General features: G+C 52.0%; 2 protein-coding genes across 3 annotated transcripts in view; one reads left to right on the top strand and one right to left on the bottom strand.

The window, feature by feature from the left end:
- The window catches only part of Clcn6 (chloride voltage-gated channel 6), a 31,481-nt gene extending 15,554 nt beyond the window's left edge, over positions 1-15,927 (top strand). The window contains exons 10-23 of one of the 2 annotated variants that reach the window (XM_034503037.2): positions 705-837; positions 1,652-1,765; positions 2,006-2,172; positions 2,703-2,829; positions 5,139-5,265; positions 5,471-5,624; positions 5,726-5,885; positions 5,970-6,076; positions 7,330-7,516; positions 8,986-9,143; positions 9,306-9,462; positions 11,053-11,160; positions 11,252-11,377; positions 13,296-15,927. In XM_034503037.2, the coding sequence (XP_034358928.1) occupies positions 705-837; positions 1,652-1,765; positions 2,006-2,172; positions 2,703-2,829; positions 5,139-5,265; positions 5,471-5,624; positions 5,726-5,885; positions 5,970-6,076; positions 7,330-7,516; positions 8,986-9,143; positions 9,306-9,462; positions 11,053-11,160; positions 11,252-11,377; positions 13,296-13,376 (1,906 nt within the window). In that variant the 3' untranslated portion in view covers positions 13,377-15,927. Of the gene's footprint in view, positions 1-704; positions 838-1,651; positions 1,766-2,005; positions 2,173-2,702; positions 2,830-5,138; positions 5,266-5,470; positions 5,625-5,725; positions 5,886-5,969; positions 6,077-7,329; positions 7,517-8,985; positions 9,144-9,305; positions 9,463-11,052; positions 11,161-11,251; positions 11,378-13,295 lie in introns of those variants that run through there. The other variant, XR_013110326.1, reaches the window with a different exon arrangement.
- Positions 15,928-17,976: 2,049 nt separating this feature from the next.
- On the bottom strand, positions 17,977-19,304 carry Nppa (natriuretic peptide A). Its single transcript, XM_034503570.2, has 3 exons — positions 19,094-19,304; positions 18,659-18,985; positions 17,977-18,271 (listed from the first exon to the last, which is right to left on the bottom strand). Exons 1-3 carry the CDS (start codon positions 19,211-19,213, stop codon positions 18,260-18,262), a joined length of 459 nt encoding a protein of 152 aa, XP_034359461.1. The 5' UTR covers positions 19,214-19,304; the 3' UTR covers positions 17,977-18,259.
- Between the last annotated feature and the right edge of the window lie 294 nt (positions 19,305-19,598).

Here is a 19,598-nt window from a genome sequence, read left to right on the forward strand (position 1 = left end):
AAAGCTGTCTGAAAATAGAGCATGCTATGCTTTTCTCCTGAGAGTGAGAAGCAAAAGAACCTAGCTGTTGTCCTGACTTTAATATCTACTTGTAAGAGCCATTGCAGGCACTGATGATGGTCCCAAACTGAAAATCCAGCCAGAGAAGGGTGCCCTGCTGGGCAGACTCTAGCCTTGTGGGCTTGTGTGTTGCTGTCCTGCACTGCTCCCAGCCTGATTCCATGTTCCTAGACTGAACCATGTCAGGTCAGGGAGCTCCTTATTTCAGGTGAAGAGCTGTTACCTCCGAGTGAATGGGATGTAGTATGTTGGCTTTCGTTACAGTAACACATACATGGGGCAGGCAGCTGAAATGAAAAGAGTCTTCTCCTCACAGTGTTGAAGGTTTTAGTGTCCTTCATGGAGTGGCTTGGGATGGTTCCCAGTACCCTCTTTACAAATATACTCCAAATGTCTGAGTTCCCCTCCTAGGCCCTACTGCTCAGGGTCTCCCACCTTCCAGCAGCGCCTGGAGGATAGTTCACATCCACACTCAAGCATGGAGGGAGTCTGTGTGGCTCAGAGGCAGCTGCGACTACTGTCCAGGAGCATGGTACTCCTAGCTGTGAGGGAGAAGGGCCATAGGTAAAGTTAGAAACTGGCTCTTTAGTCTGAAGGCTTTTTCTTAATAAACAAACCTCTCTCCCTTCCCTCCTCTTCCACAGAGACAAGCGTGACTTTGTATCAGCGGGGGCAGCTGCTGGCGTTGCTGCAGCTTTTGGGGCCCCTATAGGGGGAACTTTGTTCAGTCTGGAGGAAGGCTCATCCTTCTGGAACCAGGGGCTCACATGGAAAGTGGTAAGGAGACTATCTGTGGATACCACCTCTTAGACCCAAGCATGAATCCAGAATGCACCCAACTTGAAACATGTAACTGTCCTTTTGTTGGAGCTGACAAACTGGCTCCAAGGAACTTCCCATCATAGCAGCCATAGCCTCCAAACAGTAGGTTTTTGTTCTCTTCCTGTGAGCCCACCCCCACCCCAAACTATACACCCATGCCAAACAGCTGCTGCTCTCTCTTTGTGAACCCTCTGCCTGAAGAATGTGTAAGTCTCAATGACAGGATTGTGACTTGAAATCATCTCCTGTTGTCCTCCTTTGTGTTGGGCACAGGGCCTGCTCCATAAGGAGCTCTCAGCATCAGGCACTATGGAGGACCATAGAGAGACACTGGCTCAGAGCCTGCCTTCAGTTGCTTTCCCCAAGGGGGGGTCCTGAAGGCAGCCACTTCTGAAGGCTTCTTCTGGAGCCGTGGGTTTTTATTTCTTTGTTTATTGTTGTTACTGTTTGGTTCGGTTTTGAGACAAGATCTCACTATGTAGACGGAGCTAGCCTCAACTCACAGAGTCTACCTGTCTGCCTCCTGAGTGCTGTGCCACCATACCTGGGGACTGTCAGGCTGCCAAGATGGCTCTGGACAGAGGCACTTGATGCCCCCAGACCCCAGTTGAACCCTTGGCCCTACATGGTGGAAGGAGAGAACTGACTCCTGCAACTTCTCCTTTGACTACCACATATGCACAAAATAAATGCATAAATGAATGAATAAGTGTAAGAGGGAGTGAAGGAGAGGGTGATGTCACCGGTGTCCTTGTTACCTATCTTCTAGCTCTTCTGTTCCATGTCTGCCACCTTCACCCTCAACTTCTTCCGCTCTGGGATTCAGTTTGGAAGTTGGGGTTCCTTCCAGCTGCCTGGATTGCTGAACTTTGGTGAATTTAAGGTATGTCTTATCCTTCCTCCCAGGATATTTCACTGTACCCATGAAACTTGTAAAAGAGCAGCGGGGTAGATGGCCGTGCTCCTGCACACACTTGGTCCCATGAGCAGTGAGCTGGGCAGTCTGAACCCTTGTCAGGGAAGGAAGGAAAGCATCCCGCTCTTGTTCTGTCTCTGTTTCTTCCCTTCCTGTTCTCATGGCCACTCTGGTTTTTCTCTCTCCCTCCCTTCCCCCTTCTCTCAGTGCTCTGACTCTGATAAAAAATGTCATCTCTGGACAGCTATGGATTTGGGTTTCTTCATCGTGATGGGGGTCATTGGGGGCCTCCTGGGAGCCACATTCAACTGTCTGAACAAGAGGCTTGCAAAGTACCGTATGCGCACCGTGCACCCGAAACCTAAGCTCGTCAGGTATCTGCAGTGAGCCCCTTGTGGGCGGGCCGTCTCTCCCAAGGAAGATGGTCCTGTGAATAGACCCTGCTTCCCACACCCACTGTGATTTCTCCTTTGAGACTAAGCATATAAACAAACTCAGAAGTGTACCCCATGGAGGCCAGAGAAGCTGAGGCGGAGTTATATCTGAGTGGCTAGGTGGCTCACCTCTTCTGCTGACCTGTTGCTAGCACACATGGCCAAAGGTCAGGAGGGTCAGCAGATTCTGTCTGTCAGGAGTTACCCTTGCCCTGGCCTTAGCAAGGAAAAACCATTTAGCTCTTTAGAAAGAGATGATGTGTGTACAACAGCCTCCTTCATCAGCTGCCTGCCCTTCATTGCAGCCAGCTAGACAGCAAGTCGGGAGTGAATCCTGGATGTGTGTGTTCTGACCAGGGCTGCTGGGCTTGTCCTGTGGGGGAGGGGTGTTGGGGCAGGTGTAGTGCTGGTGTGTGCTGAGGCCTAAGCATCTTTGCATTGCCCTGTCACAGCTGTGCTCTGCTTTCCAGAGTCTTAGAGAGCCTCTTGGTGTCCCTGGTGACCACGGTGGTGGTGTTTGTGGCCTCCATGGTATTAGGAGAATGCCGACAGATGTCTTCCACGAGTCAAACTGGGAATGGCTCATTCCAGCTCCAGGTAACCCTCGCGAACTTGGTGTCTATCCTCCAACCAGAACAGTGTATCTGTTTAGAACCATGCTGCTCCTGCCTGCAGCTGAGTGTGCTGTGTCCTTTCCCTGGGAGGATGAGCACACTTGCCTGCATCCTTCCTGCACTGTCTAAAGCTCAGGCTGTAGACATGGGAAGCATTGCTCACTGGCCTACTGCTCGACTCTCTCCAGGCCCATTTACCCTGTCCCTCTTCAGGCCTGCGGGGCACACTGACTTGGGGCCCCACCACCTCACTTCTGTGATGTGAGAGTCCCATGCTGGGCTGCTCTCCTTAGCATGTTTTCTTGTTTCGAAGTAGTAACTGAGAGCTCTCAGAGCCGGAAGGAGCTTGTTTGGGAGGGAAGCAGACTGTGATGTCCAGGGTGTTTTAGATGAAAGGTCAACCAGCCATAGCCATTACATCTGGCCCTTGCAGCCACCTTTTGTGTAACCCTCAGGCAAGAGGGTGCCTGGGACAAAAGAAGGTATCACACAGAGTAGAAGTTTACTGACACCTTGTTATTCCCAAGGCCACTTTATTTTTCAGACCAAAGTTTTCAAAATGTATTTTGTTGTGGAACACTAATAATATAAAAAACATAAAACATTCTGTGCTCAAGTTGACTAACTTAAAAAAAATTTAACTAAAACCAGACAAAGGTGGCTGTTCTGGGCTGGATTGGCTTTCTGGGCTATAGGACTCCTGGACCCTTGATAGGAGACGCTCAGGCTCTCAGTGTCTCGGATCTTTCACAAGTACTTCACACAACTTCCATTCTTTTTCTTGTACTGTGATGGCTGATAACAGTATCCCCATTTTTCAGGAAAGAAAACAGAGGCAAAGTGAAGACTTTCCCAAGATCCCTTAGCTGGTAACGTGTAGCATAAAGGGGAAGGTACTACTTCATTTTGTAGAGAAGGAAAAGTCAGAGTTTACAAAGGAAAAGTTCTTCCCAGAGAGTGCAGAGTTAGTGATGAAGCCATCTGAACTTGTAGTCTGTTCTCTGCCAGCAGACGGGTGGTCTCTCAGTAGTGCAGCTGACCTCAAGGCCTTTCCCAGAGACTCTGTGGGACCGACTTTCCTCCAGACATTTTCTGGGAAACCCTGCATGTGTCAGTTATTGACATGGCCAACAGTTTGTCCACTGTTCCCCTGCACTCACATCTCTCTGCCAACAGGTGGCGCTGTCCATCTCCTTACTGTCCATAGTCACAGAGACAGCAGTGCGGTGAAGCTCAGTCATTGTACACCGCCAGGCAGAAATCCAGAACCACCCCTCTGCAGATGCCCTTCAGCTGGCATCAGAATCCCGTACTCACACAGGGTTTTGAGAATGTAAAGAGGCTTTTCTTCCCCCGCCCCCGCCCCCCCCCCCCCCCATGAGACTCGGGCAGAGTTACATGGGGAATTCGAACTGGCGGCGGGCGCCGAAGCCATGCGCCACCACTCGTTTGCTGTAAAGAGGCTTTTCTTTCTCATTTGGCTCGTGTTCTCCTAGTGGGATTGGAAGGAAGGTGGCCCAGAGCATGATCTTGCTGTTGGGCCTCATGTTAAGGTTGGTTTCTTTTGTAGAAAATCCAGACTAAAGAAAGGTTGGTTTCTTGGTTGGTTTCATTTGCAACCAAAGTTGGGGTTTCAGCTGATGTCTGATCTGCATTATCATCCCGTAGTCCTTGGGGCTCTCACACTGAGCCTTAGCTGTGTTACTTCAGAATCTGCACCAAGGAGGAAAACCAGGTCCACGGCAAACCCTGCTGTAGTTCTGCTCAGTGATGAGTGGGAGTGAGGGCTGAGGAGACGGCGCAGCAGGTAAAGCGTTTGCCAGACGAGGACTGGGACCTGAGTCAGGTCCCTAGGACCCTTATGAAGTTAAACATGGCAGCTCATGTCTGAAATTGTCGTGCTGCCGTGGCAAGATGAGAGGTAGAGATGGGCAGTTTGTAGGGCCGGCCAGTCTGGCATGTGTGGTGGTGACTAAATCGCCCAGCTCAATGTCATGTGACCTTGGCATTCATGCTACAGCAGTTGTGTACCTACTGAGACAGACGCAGATGCTTTATAAAAAGTGGATAAGCAGAGGCTTCACCCTCACCCATACTGTCTCACTCCATCGTCAAAGTGCAGGAACAGGCATTAGTCAGCTGCCATCTAGTGCCCATGGCAGATGTGTGCCTGCTTCCTCCTCCAGCTAGACCCCAGCTCCTCCCACAGGCAGAGCTGTGCAGCCAGACACTGAAGGCCTGTATGTCCCAATCAGGTGCCTTTGTGGTGACTTTTTGATCCCCTTTCTTCAGGTCACATCAGAAGATGTAAATTCAACGATCAAGACTTTTTTTTGTCCCAATGACACCTACAATGACATGGCCACACTCTTCTTCAACTCCCAGGAGTCTGCCATCCTGCAGCTCTTCCATCAGGACGGTGAGTATCTGTGCTGCACACCCCCGGCCAGGGTCAATGCCAGCTCCCACTGGGGCATCTCCCTGCCACAGTGTTCATGCCAGAGGCTCATATTTCTGCCTCTAGTGTTGGCTGGTGGCCAGGCTGGTGTGCAAAAGCTACCCTATAGGACCCAACACAGTTTAGGCATCTGCTGGTGTGACTCAGGTCTCTTCTCACCCTGCAGGGACTTTCAGCCCCATCACCCTGGCCTTATTCTTCATCCTCTATTTCCTGCTCGCATGCTGGACTTTCGGCACGTCTGTCCCCAGTGGCCTCTTTGTGCCTTCCCTGCTTTGTGGAGCAGCTTTTGGACGTTTAGTTGCCAATGTCCTGAAAAGGTAGTGTGGACTTGAGTGCACATGTGCCCATGTGTTTACAAGTGTGTGAGCCCATGCTACCATTTCGAGTCTAAGCCTGACTCTGTTTCTCTCTTCACCAGCTACATTGGACTGGGCCACCTCTATTCTGGGACCTTTGCCCTGATTGGTGCGGCAGCTTTCTTGGGTGGAGTTGTAAGAATGACCATCAGCCTCACGGTCATCCTGATTGAGTCTACAAATGAGATCACCTATGGACTTCCTATCATGATCACTTTGATGGTGAGCACGTCCCTCTGGTTGCCGGCAGGCTGAGGGCCAGGCTCCCTTCAAGGGCTGTCTTCAGGCCTCTGCTTTATGTTCCAGGTGGCCAAGTGGACTGGAGACTTTTTCAATCAGGGCATTTATGACATCCACATTGGGCTGAGAGGCGTGCCTCTTCTGGAGTGGGAGGCAGAGGTGGAGATGGACAAGTAAGCTGGCCTCCTCCCGCATCTCCCTCCTCCCGCATCTCCCTCCTCCCGCACCTCCCTCCTCCCGCACCTCCCTCCTCCCGCACCTCCCTCCTCCCGCACCTCCCTCCTCCCGCACCTTCCTCCTCCCGTACCTCCCTCCTCCCGCACCTCCCTCCTCCCGCATCTCCCTCCTCCCGCACCTCCCTCCTCCCGCATCTCCCTCCTCCCGCATCTCCCTCCTCCCGCATCTCCCTCCTCCCGCACCTTCCTCCTCCTGTACCTCCCTCCTCCCGCACCTCCCTCCTCCTGCACCTCCCTCCTCCCACACCTCCCTCCTCCTGCAACTCCCTCCTCCCACACCTCCCTCCTCCTGCAACTCCCTCCTCCCGCATCTCCCTCCTCCCGCACCTCCCTCCTCCCGCACCTCCCTCCTCCCACATCTCTGCACCACTTTCTAAGCTGCAGGGCCTGTCGGGTGGGGTACAGTAGGCCACCCTGTTCCGATTAGAAGGTACACTGTGTCCCTGTGTGTTTAGGGATGTTGAGCCGCTTGAGTTGGCTAGGACTCTGGAGAGCAGGTCCCAGGACTGGGTAGCCTGGTGGGGCACAGGGAGGCAGGGCTGCTGTGGTTAGTTGGCTCCTTAGCATGCTGGCCAAGTCAGCTGTGAGAGCTGCTTCAGGCTTTTAACATTGCTAGATGCTCACACTGAGAACATGCACAGCCCTGGCAATACACCAGCCCACTCACACCTCCAACCAAGCACCACCCTTGGCTGGGACCAGCCACAGGTGTCCAGCCTCTGTGTATCAGGCAGGCCTTATGAGTTAATGCAGGGTCAGCAGCCTATCAACCCACAGCCCTGCCACTGCAGCAGGAAAACAGGCGTGAAGGAGTGGGCAAGGCTGGGATTGATCTGCGGGCTCTGGCTTGCCATCCTGGTCTAAGCCAGGGCTCCAGAATTGCCCTTTAATTTCCAGATAACTAGTGATTAGTGGTGATCGATCATAGCATGTGATGTGGTGTGTCAAGGAGTGGCTGGCCAACCCTTGGGAAGGCAGGTGGTGGGGTTTGTGGGGAGGTCACAGCAGCCCCTAGCATGATAAAGTAAGGAGCAGTGTAGCAGGCACAGTGTAGAAGTTGGAGGAGTTGCTGGGGATGATTCAGAAAAGAGGCTCCAGTGACCCAGATGGAGATGAGCACTGTTGCCCAACCTAGCCTGTCCCCAGTGGCTGTGGTGTCGTTGAGGCTGTTACAGCTTCCCCCTCTGCAGGCTGAGAGCCAGTGACATCATGGAGCCCAACTTGACGTATGTGTACCCGCACACTCGCATCCAGTCTCTGGTGAGCATCCTGCGCACTACGGTCCACCACGCCTTCCCCGTGGTCACAGAGAACAGGGGCAACGAGAAGGAGTTCATGAAGGGCAACCAGCTCATAAGCAACAACATCAAGTTCAAGGTAAAGAAAATAGCCCAAAAGGGAGGCTGGTGAGGCAGGCAGGACCCTCTGGCCCAACACTCAGGCTGTATAATGCTGCCTCTGAAGCTGGGCTGCACTAGGGAAAGTCTGCAGAATCTTCCCGCATGGCTCAGTGGGTTTCATGGAGAATGTGTGCTCATCTGGGCAGCAGGAAGGGGGTGGATGGGTCCTTTTGGAAAACTCAGCAGACTTGGTATTAACTATTTACCATATACAGGCATCAGGGAGGATTCTAGAATTGCTGACACAAATAGATTGTGGCCAACTTAGGAAAGTGGGGGCCCAGGCAGGAGGATCACTGTGAGCTCTGAGCTAGCTTGCGCTCCATAGAGAAACTTTTGTCTTAAGAAACCACAGATTGGGGGGGAGGGGGCTGGAAGAAATTGAGTAGAAGCTGCAGACCCGGGCCGGCTGCGAGTTCTAGGGATGCAGACACTGGCCTCATGATGCCATGTGATATACACAGGTGGGATGGGCATTGACTGGTCTCTGACTTTGGGTAGCTCCCAACTCTCAGTCCAGGGAGGGTAGGTCCATCACCTCACACAGGCTATGTGGCCACCAGTTGGCTTTGGTGGCTTTGGGAAGAGCAGACATAAACACTGACAGTCCCTCCAAGACAGGATGTAAGAGAAAGGTTGTTTTCCCTCTGCAGAATTGAGGTGTAGCTCCCCAGATGAGAGCAAGTAAAGTCTTAGGCCAGTAAAAACATGAGATTTGTTGTAGCAGATAACTTCACATCACTGTGACAAAATATGTGGTGTGAGCGCACTTAGACAAACCAAGCTGGGCGGTGGTGACGCTAGCCATTAGCCCCTGCACTCAGGAGGCAGAGGTAGACAGCCCTGCTACACAGAGGAAAAATAACAAAAATTAGCACTTAGAAGAAGGATTTCTTTTGTCCTGTGTTTCAGATGTAACTCCCATCCATCAGGGCCAAAAATATACAGAGCGGAATATCTCGAAGCACGGAGGGAGAAAGCACACAAAAGAGTCCAGGAAGGGGTCAGGGCAAGATAAAGTCCCTGAGGACACAGCACACGTGTGTGCACATACAGCTGTGACCGACTTCCCCATCTAGACCCCAGCTCCTTCTCTTCATCTGTCTGAGGTCAAACCCTTGGGTTCTGGTCCTATGAAAACAGACAGACACCCAGACTGCTTCAGTATCACCCAGTCAAACTCACCATCAAAATCAAGTGACACACTTGGGCTGGGCAGGGTCACGAGATGTAGTGTAGCGGTAGAGTCATACCTCTCTTGGGCGAGGCCTCAGATTCATGTTCAAGTCTAAGGCCTGACTGGCCTGCACTCTGAGTGTCTTGCAGACCTCCATAGAAAGTACTGTTCCCATCCCCACAGCACTAGAGATGCGCCTGTATCTGTATGCCCAGCACCACCATCTTGGCACTTGTACAGACTCTCATTGCCCCCACCTCCATCCATAGAAATCCAGTATCCTCACCCGTGCTGGTGAGCAGCGCAAGCGGGGCCAGTCCATGAAGTCTTACCCTTCCAGCGAGCTACGAAACGTGTGTGATGAGCACGTGGCTTCTGAGGAGCCAGCAGAGAAGGAGGACTTGCTACAGCAGATGCTGGAGAGGAGGTGAGGGCCTCACACTGGCTGCCTGCAGCGGCCGGCCAGCAGAGCGCCCTGCACACAGGATGTGAGGGAGGCCTTGTGTGCTGGAGATTACAGGAGGCAGTGGGAATGTGAGAGTGGCCCTGCTGGCGGGATACGAGGCAGCGTCTGGTTTTTGTGTAACAGATACACTCCCTACCCCAACCTATACCCTGACCAGTCCCCGAGTGAAGACTGGACCATGGAGGAACGTTTCCGTCCGCTGACCTTCCACGGCCTCGTCCTGCGCTCTCAGCTCGTCACCCTGCTTGTCCGAGGAGTGTGTTACTCAGAAAGTCAGTCCGTAAGTCTTGGGTTCTGGTGTTCTGGAAGGCAGGACGGTGCCAGGGACAGACCCTATTGTTCGGGAGACCCCAGGTCATGAGGGAGGTGAGGGCAAGCTGACTCCACCTGTCCCTTGTCTATCCTCTGCCACATTTTGTCCAGTGTCTCCTGCCTGCTGGCCTGTGAGCTTTTCATATCCTGGGGGGGTAGGGGGGATTCCTTTTTTTTTCTTCTGTTGTTGAGACAGGGTCTCGTGTAGCCCAAGCTGGTCTTTACCTCACTGGATAGCTGAGGCTGAATGCCTGATCCTGCTGTCTCCAGCGCTCATGTGCTGAGATCCCAGGCATCCCAGGCCTTGGCCACCATGCTTGACTTTAATACTGCAGGATTTGAGTTCTGGTGCAAGTGGACTCTTCCGCATGTGTTAGTGGAAGAAGTGCCCCTCCCCCGCCAGCTCCACTGAAGACACCTTTTCTCTTCCATTTGGTTTTAGGGTGTCCACATGGCACCCAAGGCCATACCCCTCATACCTTTTTGGCAAGAGACTCAGCAAATCACCCAGATCCCTGCTTTTTAGCAGAATCTGCTGATGTCAGCAGCTGCAGGTTTCTCCCATTGTAGACCCCTGAGCCCATCTGTGGTCTGATAAGCCTGCAGAAGAACAGTTGCCCTGGCACAGGGACCTGTGTGGAGTGTAGGTGACCAGCCTGGTTGGAGTGGTTAGAGACTGATGGGGAGTTTAGGGGAAAGGACATTGGAGTGATGACAACTTAGATCCTGAAGTACCTGGCCTGCCCTGACAGAGCAGGTTGATTCTGGGGCTGTCTGGCAGTGGGCCAGCAGGTGAGGTGCACAGAGTGCAGTTAGGGTGCAGGAGCCCATTCAGATAGCAGTTCCTGGCTAGCACTTGTAGCCACTGTGCTGTCTTGTGAGCCCTTGCACTGGCCTCCCTGACCTGTCACACTGCAGTGACATCTGAGGGACAGTGACAACACTCCTGTGACACTGTCTGTAGCCATTGTTGCAGATTGCCATCGGCCTGGGAGTTTGAAGCAGGGTCTTCCATAGTTCAAGACCATAAGTACAAGATCCAGGGTGCACAGGCTGGCTCTCTGAAGGAGCTAGGAGGGGTCCTTCCTGCCCTCCTCTTAGTCCCAACAGTTGCCAATAGTTCCAGGCCTTGCTGATTGTAACATCACTTCCGTATTACTTCTGTTGACACACAGTGCTCACTCTGCTTCCTCTCTTCACTTTGTAAGGATGCCTGATGTTGGAATTAGGCCCCTAGTCCAGTATGAGCTCACTGTAAGTAAATCTGCAGAGCCCTGTTTTCAGCAAAGGCACTTGATAGGTACTAGGATTTACAAGTTGGCTCTCTTTTGGGGGGACACAACCCATAACCCCTATTAGCAGTCTTATCTTTCATTAGAACTGGTTTGGTATCAGGTTGTCTCCCTCCTCAGTACCTGCTATGGCTCCTGTACTGTCACCCCCACCCCTAGTAGCTTGTGACTGGAAGATACTGTCATAACTGGGGAGGGGGCTGTCAGAGTGACCCTCTAAGCAGCTGCAGTTTGTTGCAAGGACATTGTCTTGGTGGGAATTGCAGAGTGCCAGCCAACCGCGTCTTTCATATGCTGAGATGGCCGAGGACTACCCGCGCTATCCAGACATCCATGACCTGGACCTCACACTGCTGAATCCCCGAATGATTGTGGTGAGCAGGGCTGTTCCTTGGGGCTGTTGCATATGCTGCTGTGTGCCATGTTTATCCCAGGCTGTGGATGATTCTTGATTTTCTGCTGCAGGATGTCACCCCGTATATGAATCCTTCACCATTTACTGTCTCCCCCAACACCCATGTTTCTCAAGTGTTCAACCTGTTCAGAACCATGGGCCTGCGCCACTTGCCAGTGGTGAATGCAGTGGGCGAGGTGAGTGGGTTGGGTGGAGGAAGCAGTGGCCCTGGCGGCCTCTCATCTGTCTACCCTTTGGATGCTGCTTGTCCATGCACTCATCCGTCCAGCAGGGGGCGCCCGTGTCCTGCCTTCCATTCTTCATGCCTGTTCTTGTCCTGGCTCCAGGTGTCTCCTCACTCCCCCACCCTGTGTCTCTTGGCTCTGCCGCTTACGGGCATTTGTAGCACTAGTAGCAGGTAAGGTAGGATGCTCAGAGGGCTTTAAGACAGCACCCCAGTAATTATTTTTGTAGGCTTTCCCATCAGTTCAGGGTTACTTTTTTAAAAAAGCTGTTTGTGTGTGCTGTGTGAGCCCAGCTCTGTGGAGTTGGTTCTCTCCTTCCACTTGAGTGAGTTCTGGGTCTTCTACTCTGGTCACCAAGCTTGCATGGCAAGCGTATTTATCCACTGGGCCACGTTGGCAGCCCAACTTAATTTTTTATTATACAGTTATTGCTGTACTATCTTACTATATTGTAGCAAAATAAGAAAATACAAATAAACAAAAATAAGCCCTGACTCCTGCTCTGCTGAGAGCATCACCTTGTCAGCTCTGCTGTGCAGGTTCTGCATGCCCCGAGGTGGCACTCATAGTGGATTTTCTTGCAGGTACCCATCTCTGCGGGGTGTCGTTTAGTCTTAGGCATGCTAGGCAGGCTCTCCCACTAAGCTACGACACCCCACCCCTCCTCTGACAGCCGAGCAGCATGGCTGCGTGGTCCATTTCCCCACCTTTCTCAGTTAGTTACTTTTCAGTTCCCTTTTGAACCAGTCCTTTTTCACCAGAATGACGCTTCAGGAAGTGGTTCCCGATTAAGGGACAGCCTGCCTTCCCTGCATCCTCCCTTGCTGGCCCGATACTCATTAAGTAGCCCAGACTGGCCTTGAACTTGAGCAGTCCTCTTGACTCAGCCTCCCAACTGCTGGTATATGTAGGTAGCGTGTGCCCTGTTTAAGGACATACTCTAGCCAGTTTTATGTCAGCTCGACACAAGCTGGAGTCGTTTGGGAACAAGGGTTGTCAAGAAAAGGCCGCGAGCAGAGCTGAAGCACAGTTTGTGATTAGTGGTTGGTGTGGAAGGGCCCAGAGCGCCATCCCTGAGCTGGTGGTCTTGGACGCTATACCAAAGCAGGCTAAGCAACTCAGGAAGAGCAAGCCAGTCAGCAGCACCCTCCATGGCCTGTGCATCAGCTCTGCCTCCAGGTTCCTGCCCTGTTTGGGCTCCTGCCTGACTTTGCTTAGTGATAGACTATGAAGTACTGACATAAATCTTCTCCCCAAGTTGCTTTTGGTCATGGTGCTCCATCACAGCAGTAGAAACCTGACACACGACATGGCTTGACTTGGGGTGTAGCTAGATGATAGACCATGAGCCTAGGTTTCTTCATAAACAAGTACACAAGATAAAACACAGGCTAGTTATGCCAGGCATGTGGCACACACCTGTGATCCCAGCACACAGGAAAGTTCAAGGCTAGCCTGGGCTGTGTTGTGAATGAAACCCTGTCCGTACCTAAACCAAAAACAATAAAAGAATGCCTGGGCCACACAGAGATCTGTGTTGGGAGAAAGCAGGTGGCTCAGAGTCCCCTTCTAGTCCCTCTCCCTCTCCCTGCCCCCAGTTTACTCTCAATTCAGGGCCCACTGATTCCTCTGGTGCAGCTCTGTTTGTCCATCTGTCCTCAGGTCTTCAGCTTTGGACGCCTAACCTGCTGAGAGGAGGAAGTCTGTGCCATGAGCACAAAACTCCTGTCATTGCCTTACACTGTCCAGGTCATGATTCTGTCTTTCTCTTTCTACATCCTGTGGTACATTGACGAGACCAGCTCTCTTTTCACAGTCTTACTGCTGGGTTTAACCCTGTGGTGACTTGTGTGTTTTCTCCTTGTCCTAGATCGTGGGGATCATTACACGACACAACCTGACGAATGAGTTCCTGCAGGCCCGGCTACGACAGCATTACCAGACCCTCTGACAGTTGAGCCCTGCTGAAGCCAGCCCACTCTCCCAGAGGTGCCTCTGCAGGTGGCCCGCACACTTGCTGGCCCCCACAGCCGGCCCGAAGGCTCCCAGCCACCCATTTGCTCAGATGCCTGGAGTCCTGGAAGATGGGGGTCAGAGGTTTTTGGGGATGTGTTGAGCAGGAAGTTGGGGTTTTACTAGCTTCCTCTGTAAGAATCTTCCATTCCCCAGCTCCCTTGGAGAGACATCAGGGTGCTGTCAGGCTGGATCCTAGGTGGACGCTTGGTAACTCCCTGTTGCTGTTTCTTGGAGAGCCCAGCTGTCGCCCAGACCCTTCTAGAAAGAAGTTGGACCGAGGCAAACACTGAGGATGTTATTTACATACCATGTTCATTACCAAGTTTAGGATTGGGCGCCAGGAACTGCTCCCCATGTTTGGGCGCCAAGAACTGCTCCCCATGTTTGGGGAGTCCTGGGATCAGAACCAGGACCTGAGATACACTCTGCCTCTTCATTGGTCCATTTTTCTTATTCTGTTTCCTAGGAGTGAGTTCATGCTCTTGACCCTGTGGCTTGATTGTCCTTAGAGTCATTCCTGACCAGACCCTGATGCACTAAAATTCCAGCTAACAGTCTTAGAAGCATTAAATTCCACCGTAGGGGGTCGAACTACAGCTTCTCTCCTCTGTGAACATTCAGTAGTCCCCACTCACTGATTACATCTGTTCTCCCAGTGACACATGCTCTCCTCCCATTGTCATTCCTTTCCTCTCCACAACTGCTCAACTTTCTAAGCCTTCATCTGTCTTCCTGGTGTGGCTGCCACAGCTTCATCTTCGATTCATTCCCTAAGTCAACCAAAATTGAGGAACCCCTAGACAGAAACTACTATTCAGAGCCCTAATGAATTTGGGGTTACTCTACAAACTAGTAAGCAAGCTGTCATGAGCCAGGGCCTATCAAAGGTACGACCTTAGGAGGAAGCCACTGGCTCCTGTCAGGGTCACTGCTGGAGCCTGGCTTTCCAGTCCACTCCAGACTCGGCCCTCTTCCCCAGGACTTGGCGAGGAACCTGTGCAGCTGCTGGTCTCGGGGCGGGAAGGGAGCAGGAGGCTCCTGTGCTTGTGCCTCTCTGCCTCATGGCTTCTTTCTCGCCCGGCTGCTGGTCCTCTCTGAGTCGGCACCTCAGTGAACATCTGGGTAGGGATATTTGCACTCATCCTCCGGCAACCCACAGCCCCTGTGGTAGTTGTTGTTTGGATATAGGTGGCATTCGTTTGTGTTAGATACTTTTAAAATCATGGAACTTGCTGGAGGGCATCTGTGCTGGGCCTGGCTTCTAGTAGTGAGGCTGCCCGGCCTGGCAGAGTCCTCTGACCAGCATTTGGGAAATTGTTCCACAGTCTTGGGGGAGCTACCTTGGATCTTTAGGGCTGACAGTGACCCTCACCCTGTTTTCCCCATTTGCTTATCTTTTTACCAGAATGAGCTTGATTTAATCTGTTTCCAGCTTCTGACTTGGAGGGGGGGGGGGATGGGGATGGGGTGAGGGTTGAAACACCCCACACGTACTTGGGAAAATTGCTAAGCAGGGTTGTGTTTGGCCTGCTGCCAGCTTCATTTTATGGCTGATTGCAGTGCCTGCCCTGCTGTGTGCTCCATCAAGAAGAAAACCAGTTGCTCACACTAAGAAAGTGTGACACATCACAGAACTGTCTTCCTAGCCTGGAGGGTTTGCAGAATTGTAGCCTGTAGGGGACCTTAGTCCACAGTTTCCTGCCTCCCAGCCAGTCCTAGGGACCTATTGTGGTTTGTGCATCATGTATGTGTCCATCAGTTTAGCCCAGAATAAACAGGGTCCAGACATTTCCACCCTGGACCCATGAGCCCATGCTCCTCTAGGACACCCAGTTCTCTCTGTCCCTCCCCACTGAACCTGCCTTTCCAGAGAAGCCCAAAGACAACAGCCTTTCCCCTGTGAACCAGACCTGTAAGCCCTGCACCCTCCTCCCATGGCAGTCCCTTGGAACTGGTGACTTGGTCCCCCCCACCCCCAATGCCATAGCACCTTGTCAAACACAGCTCCATGGAGGGACACTGAGGTTGGCTTGAGGCAGTTTTCCTGGCTGGCTCCTACGCCTTGGCTTTCGTGTGGCTCCCCGGTACTGCTGTGGGAGTTTGGTGGTACTTTATGACATGTCTGCATGTGACCTTGTTAAAGCAGTTCCAGCTGGAATGGACATTAGCTTGACTCAGTCATGTGACAGGGTGATGCAGACCTTGGTGACAAGAAAGCTTCCGGAGAGGCCAGCACAGCCCTCCTGGCCCAGCCGTGTTGATGATGTGGCGTGTTGCCCTGTGGACCTCGGTGACTGTCCAGCTGCAGCTTCCTTCTGCCTTTTGTTCATACTGTCTGTTTATATGATAACAATAGCTGATTCCACTGTGTACATAAATGGTATCTTTTTTAATTTGTAAAAATCTATTTTTATTTGGTCCTTTGGAAGGTGGACACTCTTGTGGTCACTCTTAAGTCAGAATAAAATGTTCGCACCTTCTCTGTAGAGCTTTTCTCCATGATGCTCTTCTCAAGTAGGGAAAGTTAAGGTGCTAGAGGAAAGCAGTCTGTTTCTGAGACAAGGTCTGATGTAACCCAGGCGATCTTCAGACTCACTTTAACCAAAGATGACCTGAGCTGCCCTGCCCCTACCTTTCATGTGCTGGGATTCTAGGTCTGTGCCATCAGACCCAGCCAGGAAAAGTAGTCTGCTGGCCCCACCCCTGTCTGTCTACTGTTTTTGTAAGCTCTTTCTTATGTGGCACCTGTCACCTGTGTACAGGGGTCCATTTGGTCTGTTGATCTTTCTTCCTGCCAGCTGCACCAGGGCAACAGTGGACAGTGGGTTCTCAGCTGCCTGTCTGGGGACTCACCCCACAGACAAGAGCCTAACAGCAGCCAGAAGAGAGCAAACCCTCAGCTCTCCTGGTGCACGTGCACATGCACATCTGTCTGCTCTCTGTTCACTTGTTTTACAAGGAATACCACTTGCTGTGTCCATGGCTGTGCTGGCATGCCACCAGTCACAGACAGCCTGCCAGGCTCCTACTCTGTCACCCTTCTGTCTCTTTGTTACCATGACATCTGGGGGATACCCCCAGCAACTCATTCTTTCCTTAGCAATTAGGACTGCTGGTGCAGGCCTGGTGCTTGTCCCATTCATACTCTGTGTGCATTGACTGGCTCTCCGCACCTTCTAATCTGAGATCCAGACAGGAAGTGGGTTTTTTGTTTTGTTTCTTTTTTAAATTGAACCAGCGTCTCACTGCAAAGCACTGGCTGTTCTGGAACACTCTGTGTAGACCAGGCTAGCCTTGACCTCACAGTGATCTGCCTACCCCTTGTCCCCAGTGCTGGGGCTAAGGCATATGTGATCATGGCTCAGATAGGAACATTCTGATTGGAAGTGGTTGAAGTTCTTCCTCCCCCTCCAGCCCATCACTGTCTGCTCCTGGCCTTGCCACCCCTCAACAGGTATGCACAATACTACTTGGTATCTTCTCCCCATTTTGTACAACATGCCCAGTACAGGTTAGGGACAGAAGCACACAGGTGTGCACGCACACATACGCATGTTGTGTACACACACACACATAGACAGGAAGGTGTGGCAAACTATGTCCTATTGGAGTTACAAGATGGCCTCTGTGATCTTGGAGGAAGCAGTGTTCAGTATCAGCCTTGAATGTGTAGGGTATGGAGAGCACAGGATGGTGGTATCTCAGCATGGAGGCAGCAGACCTGACCGCAGCAAGGTGAGTGTGTGGGTGGCAGAGGGTGTGAGACTGAGTCTGGTGGATGGACAGGGCCACAGGTAAGAAAAAGAGTCCCTCATTTAAAAGGAAGTTTGAGTCCTTTCACAAGCAGATATAAAAATACTGCACCTTACAGATTTGGTAATGCAGTGAGGCAGAGGCAGGCAGATCTCCCTAAGTTCGAGGCCAGCCAAAGCTACATAGTGAGACCAAAATGAAATAAAGTACTGCATGTTTCCTGTTGGCTCTCTCCTAGGCAACATACAAGTTCAAGCTCTACCGCCCTGGGTTAGGGAGATTGTGGCTGTTTTTAAATGCGTTTGGCTCCCTGAATTTGATCTTGAACACTGACTGATAGACACGGGTAGGTGGTGATGCACCAGTGAGGTAGTTCACAAAGCGTTTGCACTTGCCACCCATTGGCCTGGAAACCTCCCTCTTCCCAGCTGCGGAACCCACCCTCCTCTCAGGCTTGTCCAAACTCAGAGTGTAATCCACATGGTTGCAGCAGCCAGCACTCTGATAGATCTAGACAGTCTCTGGTTCTCTAAATGCCCCTTAAAGCCACCTGTCCTCAGGAAAAGGTGTGTTTGTGTTCCTTTTTCATGAATTAAAAATAAATGCCCCTTTCAGTCTGGGCGGGCTTTCCCGGGTTCTGTGATGGAGGCAAAGCATGTTGAGGACCATGGCGTGAAGCCCCCACACACTCAGCAGGAAGACGGAGGGAAAGATGAAAGACCAAGGTTGGGGACAGCAAGGAACTGGGGGCAGAAGCCAAAGAAGCACATCCAGGCCTCAGCATCTGTCCTTGGTGCTGAAGTTTATTCAATTTTTTTTTCCAACTGCTTTCTGAAAGGGGTGAGGATCTACTTTACTATGCAGAGTGGGAGAGGCGAGGCCCCACTAAACCATTCATCTACATTTAATATCAACCGTGATAGATGAAGACAGGAAGCCGGAGCTCCAGGAGGGTGTTCACCACACCTCAGCAGCAGTGTAACCGGGCTGCGTGACGCACCTCCAGGGCTTAGGGTCTTTTGAGATCTGCTCAAGCAGGTTTGGATGCCTTTTCCTCCTTGGCTGTTATCTCCGGTACTACAAAGAGAAAAATATACTGTCTTGATAATCTGCCTTTACTGGGCTAAACTGCTCAACTTGACCAGTGACTATTTCCCACCAGATACGGTCCAGCCTCTGTGATAAACTCGCAAGCAAGACACTGGTAAGCATTAATGTGGAAAGTCTTGGCCCTGTGTTCTAATTTCCTAGAGCTCGTGGCTCAGACCTTGTAGCAGCTGTTGTCATTGTCTTGAAACTCAAGGGACATCCATCATAATGAGGTAGAACTCTCAGAGGAAACAGATACATGCACTGGACTCTCTACTGCCAAAGATGCTTCCTGGTCACTATTCCTTGGCAAACTTTGAGCCCTAACAAGACCCCACGTGACCTCTACCCATTTCCACCCACAGCTCCTCTTACCCGGAAGCTGTTGCAGCCTAGTCCACTCTGGGCTCCAATCCTGTCAATCCTACCCCCGAAGCAACTGGACCTTCGTAGACTCCGAGGGCCAGCGAGCAGAGCCCTCAGTTTGCTTTTCAAGAGGGCAGATCTATCAGAGGGGTCCCAGGGGCTGCGCCCCAGAGCGTTGCCATCTCTCTGAGGTGGGTTGACCTCCCCAGTCCAGGGAGGCACCTCAGGGAGGGAGCTAAGTGCCGCCCCTGCTTCATCAGTCTGCTCACTCAGGGCCTGTGGGGGCATGACTTCATCTTCTACAGGCATCTTCTCCTCCAGATGGTCTAGCAGGTTCTTTATAAAGGGAAAATAAATGCAGAGAAGGGGGGGGGGGCGTCTCAGGAGTGGACCCAGCACCAAATAGACCCCAGTCCCAATCTGTGTCCCACTTCCTGGCCCTACCTTGAAATCCATCAGATCTGTGTTGGACACCGCACTGTACACAGGATTTGCTCCAATATGGCCTGGAAGCCAAAAGGCCAGGAAGAGGAAGAAGCCCATGGTGATGGAGAAGGAGCCCATGCTGGCGTGGGTCAGGGAATGCTCTGATGTTTGCTGCCTTCTGCTCACTCTCTGGTTTCTCCTCTCTCAGCCTTTGTCTGTCACTGTCTCCCAGCTGCCCAGCATCTCCTGTTTTTATAGCCCCCCAGCTCTCTGAGAACGCAGGAGGGCTGGAACCCTCCCCATTCTGTCACTCGCAGCGATAAAGCAATGGAGTGAGGAGCCAGCAGAAGATGCCCTTTTAAAGTTATCAGTTCGGCAAAGCTTGTCACAGCCCCTTTGCCTTGAGCAGCTCCAGTAGCCCCCCCTCCCCAGACCCTCAGCTGCAAGAGTCACATTCTTGCTGATTTGCCTCAAGAGGCCCCCACTTCAAAGGTGTGAGAAGAGCAGAAAAGAGTCCTTGGTT

The sequence above is a fragment of the Arvicanthis niloticus genome, chromosome 5 (genome assembly GCF_011762505.2).
Source record: "Arvicanthis niloticus isolate mArvNil1 chromosome 5, mArvNil1.pat.X, whole genome shotgun sequence".
NCBI classification, from domain to species: Eukaryota; Metazoa; Chordata; class Mammalia; order Rodentia; family Muridae; genus Arvicanthis; species Arvicanthis niloticus.